The sequence below is a fragment of the Rosa rugosa genome, chromosome 2 (assembly GCF_958449725.1).
Source record: "Rosa rugosa chromosome 2, drRosRugo1.1, whole genome shotgun sequence".
NCBI lineage: Eukaryota > Viridiplantae > Streptophyta > Magnoliopsida > Rosales > Rosaceae > Rosa > Rosa rugosa.
Genome location: NC_084821.1, coordinates 35,248,252 through 35,260,522, shown reverse-complemented (window position 1 = coordinate 35,260,522; position 12,271 = coordinate 35,248,252). Strand labels below are relative to the sequence as shown.

The window sequence follows — 12,271 nt, the reverse complement described above, 5'->3', positions numbered from 1 at the left end:
CGTCCCCATCATGGACAGAGTGGGATCTTATAGTGATTTGCTGCCAAAATCGGAGTCGGAACACTGAATCGAAGTGTGCGATGGAGGTTCCAAGGTAAACTTCCAACTGGCTTGACTTCTTTCCATGTAAAGAGATCGCGATATATACATATAAAATTCTCTCAAGCTTTATGTAAGTTGCTTCTTGCTAGACAAGCATGAAGAGTTGTCCATCGACGAAAAGTAAATCGACAATAGAATATTAAATCCTTGCTGAAACACTAACCAATAAGGTTCATAAAAACAAAATAAACATTAACCTGCCATGTCAAATGTACAGCATAGTTTTCCATCTGTGCAGATATTATCTATGGAATCTTATTTGGAAGAAGAACAAAGCTGTCAGCAAGTTTAGCATTACTAACATTGACTGCAAGCTACAGCATATCATACATTTGGCCAGAAGACAATGCTATAATACGTACTGTCACTATGTACAACAACCGGATGCATTCCAAGAATGCATTCAAAGAATTACAAAATGAATAGAAGGAACTCAACACCTGGCTGTTTTCTTTTGAATTCAAACGGGATTTGAATTGTTAAAAGGCATGGCAAAAACTGAGACTGGAGTTGCAATATCTAGTAATATCAAGAAGTGAAAGCTTACAATAGATGTGATGCTTCATGAACTCCGTCCGCCCTCCTCAATCCTCATACCTTTAAGACTCTTTGCTAACCAGATAGCAGTCTCTCTTGGAGAGACTTTATCTTTCCCAAAAGGATTTAAAACAACTGCAAGCTCCTCTAATCTATTATTCTGCAGCAAATCTGCTGATAATTCTAGCAGTCCTTCAAGAGCCTCTGCCCTCTGTCTAAAAGACTTGACATCCAAGATCTCCTTTTCTGGTGCTTCTTCTTCAGTGATTGGAGGACCAGGCTTTGTTGCCTCTGCGGAGTCACATTTGTGCTGAGCTGAAGGAACAGGATTTGTCATCTCAGTTTCTTTGGCACCAATGTTTTCAGAATTAGTTGATTTCGGGCTTACTGTTTCAGAGCAAGTTGATGATTTAAGAGCCATTGGGGAATTCGCATTTCGCATCTCCATTTCATCCCTTACTACATTTATCAGCTTACCAACATCCATATTCTGAACCCCCATCTCCACAGATTCAATTACAGGCTGGTCACTCCCAACACGGAAACTACTATGGCGTATGACATGTATAACATCATCAAAAGCTGGAGGAAGATGTGCAGCAGCTGGCATTTCAATTGTTGGATTTTGCAAAATGGTGCCTTTCTCTGCATGAAAACCTTTCTGGTTGGGAGAAGCAGTGGAAAGGGTAGTGTCTGTTGCTGGGGATAGAAGTTCCCTCACCATAAACTTGTCATGACCACTAGATGTAGATGTAGGTTTTGATTGGACCACTGTTTCAGGGGTACTACATGGCCTGCTTACAGGGGTGTGATCTCTACAAATAAGTCTTTCTTCAGAAACTGTGACTGGGGGATCAAGAGTGACAGCTGAACTGATTTGTTTATCATCAGCTGCTTTAAGGTGAAGAACTAGATTAGCCTCAGATGTTTCAGCTAAGCATTCAGATTTATTATCATTCCCAGGGTTTTCCACAGTTTCAGACACCACTGGATGACAATGAGTAGCAGTGGAGCTGCTTGATCGAGATTCTGTACTCTCAGGTCGGATAACAGTACCAATATCAGGAAGCATCTGCTCTGTCATGTCAATAAAAGGAGTCGTTGCATCATCACAAATCTCAAATGCTTGAATAGACACAGAAGAGGAGACAGAATTGCTGCTGTCAGTTTGCATTACTTTTGAACCTCTTTCTTGATCTCTTCGAGGCTCTTCCATTACCTCTCTAGATAAGTTTATTTGGCAGCCATTGGGCACTTGAGGAGGATTCTTTTCAGGCTCCTGAGATATCTCTCTTGGACCTAACCTAGGAGCAGTGCTCACTGCATTTGGAGCATCAACCCCTACTTGCTTCATCCGTCCAGGAAAGGAAGGGCGTCTAATCATTGTAGGAGGAGTTTTTTGCCTAGCCTTAGGAAGTCCATCTTCAATAACTTGTTTCACAGGAACCAAGGGAGGAGTACCATCGTTTCTGGGTTTAGGTTTTGGAGAAGATTCAATAACAGGTAGCTGTAAATGACCACAATACATCACTGATCAGTTTAATCCGTGTGTTAAACTAAAAATAACACTATATACCTTATTATTACCTGATACTTTAAAGGATGGGATCCCTGTGCCCGTTTTGCAGAATCAGGGGCTGCCTTTGATGGCACAACAAGTGGTGTATCAGGACTAAACTTGATACCAGAAGGCAAAGCAGTCAGCCTGGGTATTTTGGACACTGCTTCCACGTTAGTTCTTTGGGTGGGGGCACCAACCTTTGCACGATTACTTCTCATCGGTGAACTTTCCCTAACTTTTCCTTCTTTCAAAGCAATCATTATATTCCTAATGGTTTTTGGATGCCGCAATTCAACATTAGATTTCTGTTCAGAATGTGAAGGTCTCATAGACTCTTGTTCTTCCATTCTGACAGTGCAAACATTCGGGCCGTGCTCAGAGCCCTCATCATCATCAAGGGATACCAAGTATGTCTCATTAGTTCTATTATCACAGTTTGACTCCATTTCGGGGATGTGTTTCTCAATTGAACGCAAACTATCTTTATCACTGCTTGAACCATTACTGTTTTGGCTTTCTGCCATGTGTCTCCGAGATTCACGGGCTGCAGATATAGGCTTATCTGGGGAGATTGCTGTTCGAGTAATAAAGGATGGACGATATTGCTCAACATAAGGCTGCAAATAAGGGTGCTTCAAAACCTCGGTTGCCTGACAGAGAACAAGTTATAATCATTAGGCTCAGAATTGTCAATTTTGATGCTGAGTATCGCAGAGAGAGGCTTACACTTGGCCGATGCTCAGGATTTTTTCTCAGCATGCCTTTGATTAGTGTTTTCCTGCATGCATAACGTCCAACAGGTGACTATTGTGCTAAAGTGGTAATTATATTGAAGAAAAATAACAGTGGAAATCAAATTTTACCGGCAGATACACATATTAGCATTGGATTTATGTATATCCTTTCAAAATGTGATGTACCTATACTTACCAATGCATAAAAATGTGTGTGTCTGTTTTATGTTCATGTATGATTTATAGCAGTAACGCAGAGAAATACCAAGTTACAATGAAAGCTCCAGGTAAAAGAATTGAAAATACTGACATAACACCTGATACAGTTGCTATCTCCGAATTCGGAAAAAAGTAAAAGTTAACAATAGGCAGCGGAAACTTACAAGGACGGGGAATAGCAGGAAGGCAAAGGACCTATAGAGGAACGATTGATCTTGCTTATCAAACCTGCCATATCCTGAAACCAGATGTAAATGAAACGTCAAGGAATGTAAATCAGCAGCAATTCACCCTCTTGGACTACTCACATGTCAGAAAATACTATTTTAGTTCATTATTTTTCCTAATTGGACTAGAATTAAGAATATATTGCATGGCCAGTAAAAATACATATATGGAATATTATTGCAAAAGTAATCACATGATACCTGATTACTGGATAAAGATTAGAATTTCTATAAAACCATTTTTGAGAAAACACTATGAGATCTTTTCTTCTCTACTTTAGCTTCTTAAGAGTAATAAGAGTTCAAGTCGTGAAGATGTTATTTACTTGTTCCGGTGTAAAAAGGAAGGAAAGAAAATGTTAATTCTACCATTTAGAATTCCTATAAAAATCATATTGGATTTATAGAATCAATACCAAGAGAGATATAAAAAAAAAAAATCTTACAAAAGCTTTGAAAGCAGGTCGATAAGCAGCCATCTCATATATGCAGCAGCCTGATCAACAATCAACCATGTCAGCCACACAAAAAATACAATATACAGCAAAGACAACAAGACACATCTAAGATATCATACCTAAAGACCAGATATCAGATTTGAAGCCATAAGGAATATCAGCAAGCAGTTCAGGACACATGTAATTGGGGGTTCCTACAACCTGCCACAAAAATATAGGAAAACAATCAATTCCATAATAGCAGCAATGTCACTATTTCCATCAAGTATAAATAGCTCAACTTTTCCAGAATAAGAACCAAGTTGTTTCCTTCATATATAAATGTAAAAGCTTCAAGTTTGACCCCTCAATATGGTTTTCTAACATCTATTTACTCAGTTTATTAAATCTAAACGGCATACGCTAGAATGTGAAAGGAATTAATTCAGGAAAAAGTTAATATATAGAATATCCAGATACTTATCAACTTAACTACTGACTTTTTGTAAGCATGGAGAGTTGTAAAAGAAAAAAAAAAAGGTAGCTCTATACGAAACATGTCAGTATGAGAATATGATTACTAAATGGATATATATACATATCAGGGTCATTTATTTCTAGATTGCACCTCAGTAGCAGTAAAGAATGATAGCAATGAAGGATATGCGACCTCATAAACAATAACAATAAGCACATTAAGTGCTTATCGCATTTCATAGGTATGAGAATATCTCATAACAAGTATATGTTATACCGACGAAAAGTTGTTAACAATAAAACACAGAACAGAAGTAATCTCCATATGTACATACCGAAGAAGCCAAGTCATCTGCCTTTAAAGTTTTAGCAAGACCAAAATCCCCTATATACAAAACAAAACAGAAGGTAAAGACATAGTTGATGAAAAAATCAGTGTAATGACAATTTAGATCATTTCCTAAACCATTTTCAAATCCATCTTCAACTCACCAAGACGAACATCATGATCCTTAGTAAGAAATATATTGGAACACTGCGAAAAAGACCAGCAGATTGATCTTAAAAACTGTAAAATGCAATAGGAATTCAGATGGAAAGTGGTAGCAGTGGTAAACATACTTTTAGATCACGATGTAGAACATAATTTGAATGCAGGTATTCAACTGCCAAGAGCAGCTGCGTGAACCACCTGCATAGTTTCTGAGCAACGTAGCACAGTCACAACAGGAGCAACACATAAGTTAAATTATGAACTTATCTTGTCAGATCAGAAAACGTGGTCTTGTTTGAATAGAGAAATGAGTATACCTCCTCAGGAAAATAAACCCCATTGGATTTCTTCATCAACTCAGCCCTGCAAAGTTTATACATGACAAACAGTGTGAAAACCAAGGGTATAAATGCAACATTACAAGAATCCAGACCAAATAACAAGGTTTGTAACAACTGTGAACAACTCACATATCTCCACCTTCACAGTATCCAGTGACAATGCAAACATAGCAACCCTACATTACGAATCCAATACTTCTATTTCAGGACAAACACGAAAAATCTAAAAGCCAACCAATAAGATACAAATCTGATTTATACGCATCCACATACACACATAAACAAGAGTGCCTCACCTTCTCAACCCAGGCTTCCTTAAATTCCACAATGTACGGGTGCTGAATCCGCGCAATAAGAGCCATCTACAATTCCCAAACACACATCAACCAACATAACTACACAACTAAATCTACACCAAATAGCAATTAAACTATATCCTGAAGTATTAAAACTCGAGACCTACCTCTTGATGAGCAGATCTCCGGCACCGTTCCGTCTGTCTCGCAAGCCGGATCTTCTTCAACACATACCTGAACCAAATTGAAACCAAAAAAAAAAAAAAAAACAAATTAGCTTAAAAAAAAAAAAACAAAATAAACCCTGTGCATTACACAGATTCAACATATTCAATCCTCACTTCTTCTTCTCAGCCTTATGATGAACCAAAATCGCGGCTCCGAAAGCTCCCCGGCCGATCTGCTCCATCAGCTCATACTGATCCATCCTAGACTCCATCCCTTTCCTCTCTCTCGATCCAAATCAATCACAGCAATGTCTCCTATTTCAATAGCATTGACTCCAGCTCACGCCATTTCCACAAGCCTAATCAATGGACTCAGCTTTGAATTCTCATCCCTGGATCGCCAACCACCACACTGGTCCTCCTCCTCCTGGTCTCATTGCAACTAATGCGCGCTCAGCCCAATGTGGTTAGCGGATTAATCATTGAGCCGAAGCAACCAAACTGTATCTCCAAGTAAAGCTCTATACTCTCTCTCTCTCTCTCAGGTTGGGGTGTTCTGAAGAGAGTGGGTATGCTGCCCTGTACGCCGACACAGGTAGCTGTCCACTAATTAAGTTTTGTACATTTTCTTCTATTTTTAAAAGGGCGGTTTAATATCTCTTCATTTGGATACGCCCACTTGTTTTCCCCGAAATTAAAAACGATCCGCAGGTGGGGGGGGCCTGTTATCGGAGGATTTGCAAGTAATGTAGTTGGTAATCATTAGATTTGTAACGCTAATTATGGAACGGTAAACTACCCCAACCTCTAGACAGGTTAAATTTTTTTTATGTTGCTTTTTCTCTCTAGTGTTTGTAGGGTGGGGTATCATTTCGCTTTCAATAATATATTTCAGATACAAGTAATAATCGCTCGTTTGGCTTCCTACTTAGTGTTGACAGATGCATAATTACAACTGTGTCTTTCATTTAGTGACATCTACATTTTGTTCGTGAACAAATTCAAGACAGTATTCCAATCGTTAAGTTCTTCTTTTAAAAAAAAAAAAAAAAAAGGAGCTGGTGTGGCTGCCTTAATGAAACAGCAGAATACAGGGGGGACATAGTGTCTGAACCCCAAATAACAATAAGCATCGAAATAACATTCTAAAATAATATCATAGTCTCTACTAAATCTATTCATTGTACCAAGCACTAATTAGCAAAGAGTGCACGAATAGCTACTCTATTTGCTTTGACATAGCGGTGACATACCGGAAAGATAACTCTATCATAAAGAAGCATCATCACAAACAGCACAGTTTTCCCATTATGTTACTGCACGGAGACAAATCTGACGACCCTCGGTTTCATCCTACCAATAGGAGGTTGCGTCCATTTGATCAAACAAACAGCTCGCTGCCTCGCTAGGCCAGACAAGGCACACTAAGTGTGCATACCGGGACAAATCCCATGTCGCCCTACCAAAAGGTTGTAGGAACTTATTGCCGGCATAAAGCCACATCTAACTATAAGTAAATAACAATAAAACATAAGAGAAAAACTAAAATAACATGGGCCTAGAGCCAAAGCCAAGGACCAAACACTACCAAGCCCAAGTGAAAGATTGCAGCAGCAGCAGCAGCGCCACTCGCATCTCGCATGCACCTCCCTTGCCAGCCCACCACTGGTAGCGTCTCCAACTTCCTCGCCAGGCCACCACCACCAGCTTCCCAACTCTGATCTAAGGTAGAGCAGACTGATAAGTGGTCCCCTCACGCCAAACGCTCCCCACATCACCGTCCAACCCAGCTTGGAGTCTGCATGAATCAGACGGGAGCCAGAACGAGTCAGATCGGATCTTGCACTCCTAAATCCAGACAACCAAAATTGTGCCCCATCAACCCTATCTATATTTTGTATCACCGATATTGGATCTTCCCCTAGATCACGACGGAAAGCCACCACCCTCCTACCAGCAAGCCGTCACCGCTAAACATCACCTTCAAACGATCTGGTTAGGGACAACATCACCACGCCATCTTCACCCAGACTGGGCTTACTCCGGGAATCCCTAGTACCAGACCATTCACCATCAGACACAAAGTCCCTTCTAATCCGTTTGACAACGCCACTATGAGGGCGTACCATCGGACCGGGCATACAATCTTTTTGGAGGACCAGCTGCGCCTCTAGGGTTTTTGAGAGAAAAGTTTGTCCATTGTACATTATAGAACTTTGAATCCTTAAGTTCTAGTTACATGCAATTTGGTTAATATCATACTTGTATATATCGTGATCTCAATGTTACGCACATAGATGCTCGTCGAGTCTCAAAATGTATTTCACGTGAGAGTTGGTTGTCATAAACTCTAACTTGATGAACAAGTACTTTGACAAGAGATTTTTGAGAGAGATCATCTTATAGCTTTTGGTGTTATCTATTCTCATTAAACTTCTCAATAAATTACTCTTATAATCTTATCAACAAAAGTACTGTCGGAATGAAAGGTAGTTTTTAGGTATTCAAGCTAATCCATAAATAAATAAGAAGGTTGTTAAAGCTGTGAAGATCAAGAATGGGAAGAGCAGTTCATCCATATCAAACATCTGGAGCTTAACTGACTAGGAGATGCAGAGGAAGAAGAAGGTTGTTGGGCATATAGTTGAGGAGAAGATGAAAGGGTCTCTGGAAAAAAGATTTAGATGGATCAAGAACACATATACCCGGCCAAGTAGTCTATGACTAGTGATGATTGATCAAATTGTTTGGACCCAAAATGAACATTTTGGCCTGACAAGGCGTGTCTTGGAGAAATTGAGCCAATGTCAGTGGCTCAAGCTATATATTGTCGACAAGTTCGAAATATATATTTAGAGGCTAAATAAAGCCTACTATGAAAGCATGGAAGCATGGAAACATGAAAAGTCAACTTTAGCACATTTTCCTACTTCGGCTAGCAGAAATCGAGCTAAACAGAAGGAGCGGCCGCCTGACCAAATAAACTCTAAATGAGCTGAAACTCTGCAGATCCATTCTAGACAGCCCAAGGATCATTTCTTATGAAGAGTCCCAGAGCTAGTTTTGAGTTGAAGGCCTTCAAACAATCCGTCCAATTCTCTGCAGAAGCAAAACTGGAAAATTGGACCTATAAGAGGTCCAGCAGCATTTCCGGCCCAACCACATGGACGAAAGCTCTGAAATTTGGCCAGCATGATCTAGATTCATAGGGGAACATTTTTTATGAAGACATCATGGCCAGAATCTGAATTTCTGATGGAGATATACATGGAGGAATAAAGGAGCCGAAAGTGCTTTCTTATCTCCCAAATTCATCATTCCTATTAGTGCTCCACCTCCATCTCCACCTCCCTTATCTCCCAAATTCATCATTCCTATTAGTGCTCCACCTACACCTCCACCTCCCTTATCTCCAATTAGTGCTCCACTTTCATTTGTTTAATGCCAAAGTAGTTGGCATGGTAGCCTATAAATAGAGGTTACATTGAAACACAATATACACATTCACATTCAACAACAACACCTCTAAGATGATCTAAGTTCTCTCTAGAGCAAACCTCTCTAAGAGCAACTCCTCTCTCTCTCTTTCTCTTTCTCTTAGCGGTGATCACACTCCTAGTCCTAGTCTTCTCAGAAGCCGACTTTCAGTGCCACCAAACCCTCTGTCAACGTGCTTCGGTCCTAGTCTCCTCGGGAGCCGACGGTAGTGCCGCGACCACAACGGTTACAGAACCAGCCAAGCAAGGGTAACGCCCTAGCAACCCAGCCAAGCTAAAGTCACACTTTAGCAAGATCTCAACATTTCCCGGTGATGTCGCTCTGCTCGATCTACAACATTGAGTATCGATTGTGTTAACAAGAAGAAACTTCAGCAAAGTCCTCACCACGAGGCAGAAAGAATCCCACGACGAGGTTGGTGCTCTCCTCGTCTACAATCGCTTGAAAAGAAGTCAGGTCAAGGGACACCCCCGACGACCGCACCCGAACGGTGCTGGCACGCCCGCGCAAGAAAAGAGACTGTTGACCAGCTGCAGCAAAATTGGAGCCAAACGTTTTGGCACGCCCACTGGGACCACATAAGAAGTTTTTTCTCTTGAAGACATTCAACCACCGGGCTTCAAAACAAACATTTTGGCACGCCCAGTGGGACAAGGTCAGAATTTTTTTTTTCTTTTTTTTCTTGAAGACATTCAACCACCGGGCTTCAAAACAAACATTTTGGCACGCCCAGTGGGACTATACTAGAGTCTTTTTTCGTCATCATTGAGATGCCAGGGGAAAATCTTTACCAAAAGAAATTCCTAAAGTGAATTGATGGACAATGTTGCCACCATTGGCGATACCGCCATTAATGATGAGTTTATGCCTATTCCCATCCCAGAGGGGGCAAGCATTGATGAACAGCTCGCGATCATCATGGCCAACATCGAGAGGAATAAAGAAAAGCAAGCCAGGGACATGGCCATTTTGATCGCAAAAACAAAGCAGAGGTTTCGCGATTGGGACCTAGAAATTGAGCAGAACGCTCGAGAAGAGGTCATTTATGAGGCTGATTTGCCTATAGGTGGCAATCAACCTAATGGCCTCACTGGTGAATCACAGCCTTACATAGAGGCTACTTATGGAGAACGTCATCAACAAGATTGTTCTTCAGACAAGAAAATTGTCTCTGAACAAATATCTGATGTCTCCACTGATCAAGCCAAATATGTGGCTACTGATCAGATGCATGGGGGGCAAGATATGACCCATGATCATCCCTTTGATCAAGAGAAGTTGGCGACAGTTGGCGACAAAGCCGATCTTGAGACACCGTCATCTTCCAAATTACAATTGGAGATCATGTCTCGTCAACCAACAAAGATACTTGGGGGGGCAAGAATACCCCTCTCACGAGCCAAATTCCTCCAAATTCTTCAACGAGAAGTGTCTTTGTTCTTTTCCTATGAGCTCTCACAGGAGGAATTTTTACCCTACAAATTTTGATACACCGGAGCTTGGAGTGAAGCATAGATGGCCTCCCCCGTGGCCTTCTGGAGGTTAGCCAAATATAGTGCTGCTAACTTCTTTCTTTGTTTTTAAATTTCCTGTCAATTTTCAGTTTTCATTTTTATTTTCGTCATTTGTGAATCATAACGGAATAGGTGAAGTCTCTTTTGTTAATATTGGCCTAAACTCCTTATTGGTGCCTAGTTCAGGTCCCTTAAGGTTAAGGGCGGCTTTTATTAACACTTGTTGAACTGTCTTCACACTTATGACCTTTCTCATCTTAGTAAGTATAGTCTATGTGAAATGGTGTCTAGAAAGGGGACAACGTTCATGACAGGTTCTTGAATCCAGAAGTGCGTGCAAATGGGCCTAAACCACTATGTGGGAGTAGCTCATGCCAAAATGGATTCTGCCTCTCTTGTTCGCCCTCCCCCACCTGGCCATTTTAGTAAGGTTGTCCAAAGGATTTGAAAGAAAATTTGTGTCTAGACGACTATACTTGGGCCGCATGTCTAAACCTTGATTCACAATGTCTTATTAAAATAAAAAATAAAAAAAAATACAAAAATACAAAAAGAGTTTCAAATTTGTGCGTCGCGGAGGATGCAAAAAATTGTGTTCTTGCCTAATAGTGGCTGGAACTTGCTAATATACTTAAGAGGCCATTGGTATTGGTCTGGGCACATATACAAGAGGCATTTAATATGCCTAGTATGGTATTAGCAGTGGAGGAGGTCAAATCAATATTTTTGCCAATAATTGTGGCGAAAGCTGGGTTGCGAATTGTTGGCAGCGAAGTGGTTTTAATTACATGGCCTCGCAAAGGATGGTTCGCGAAGGAAGACTGGCGATTAATATATGTATGCTCACTATGTATAATTAAGAGGGAGAGAGGCTACTGTTCAAGTAATTTTAGTCAAGCCAATACAAGTGGCTTTGGAGCAACGACATTCTAAGAGGAGTGCTGATTCAAGACTTCTTCAGTCAAGACGAAGACTTTTGACTTCGAGGTCTGGGGGGCAATGTTTGGACCCAAAATAAGCATTTTGGCCTGACAAGGCGTGTCTTGGAGAAATTGAGCCAATGTCAGTGGCTCAAGCTATATATTGTCGACAAGCTCGAAATATATATTTAGAGGCTAAATAAAGCCTACTATGGAAGTATGACAAGTCAACTTTAGCATATTTTCCTACTTCGGCTAGGAAAAACCGAGCTAAACAAGGAAGGAGGGGCGGCAGACTGACCAAATGAACTTGAAATGAGCTGAAACTTTCCAGATCCATTCTAGACATCCCAAGGATCATTTCTTATGAAGAGTGCAAGAGCTTTTTTTGAGTGGAAGGCCTTCAAACAATCAGCCCAATTTTCTACAGAAGCAAAACTGGAAAACTGGACCTCTTACAGGTCCAGCAGCATTTTCGGCCCAACCACATGGAATAAAAATCTGAAAATTTGTCAGGATGATCTACACTCATAGTGGAACATTTAATATGAAGAAGTCGATGGCATATAATGAAGTCTTGTTGGAGAAATAATTGAAGGAATAAAGGGGCAGAAACTGACCTAAAACCAGCTCAATATTCACATGTTCATGTTTCCTACCCACATGAAGAAAGCTAGATGCTTTTCTCTTTTTCCTTGGATATATTTTTCTTCTACAATCTCTTTAATAGATCATCACCACTTCCATG

At 40.6% G+C, this 12,271-nt stretch overlaps 1 protein-coding gene across 1 annotated transcript; it reads right to left on the bottom strand.

The window, feature by feature from the left end:
• Positions 1-268: 268 nt before the first annotated feature.
• Positions 269-6,190, bottom strand: LOC133732440 (serine/threonine-protein kinase Nek5). The gene is made up of 14 exons (XM_062159988.1): positions 5,766-6,190; positions 5,592-5,658; positions 5,425-5,490; positions 5,258-5,304; positions 5,105-5,150; positions 4,916-4,996; positions 4,787-4,829; positions 4,630-4,679; positions 3,958-4,039; positions 3,827-3,876; positions 3,318-3,391; positions 2,927-2,978; positions 2,227-2,850; positions 269-2,146 (listed from the first exon to the last, which is right to left on the bottom strand). Exons 1-14 carry the CDS (start codon positions 5,861-5,863, stop codon positions 665-667), a joined length of 2,862 nt encoding a protein of 953 aa, XP_062015972.1. The 5' UTR covers positions 5,864-6,190; the 3' UTR covers positions 269-664.
• Between the last annotated feature and the right edge of the window lie 6,081 nt (positions 6,191-12,271).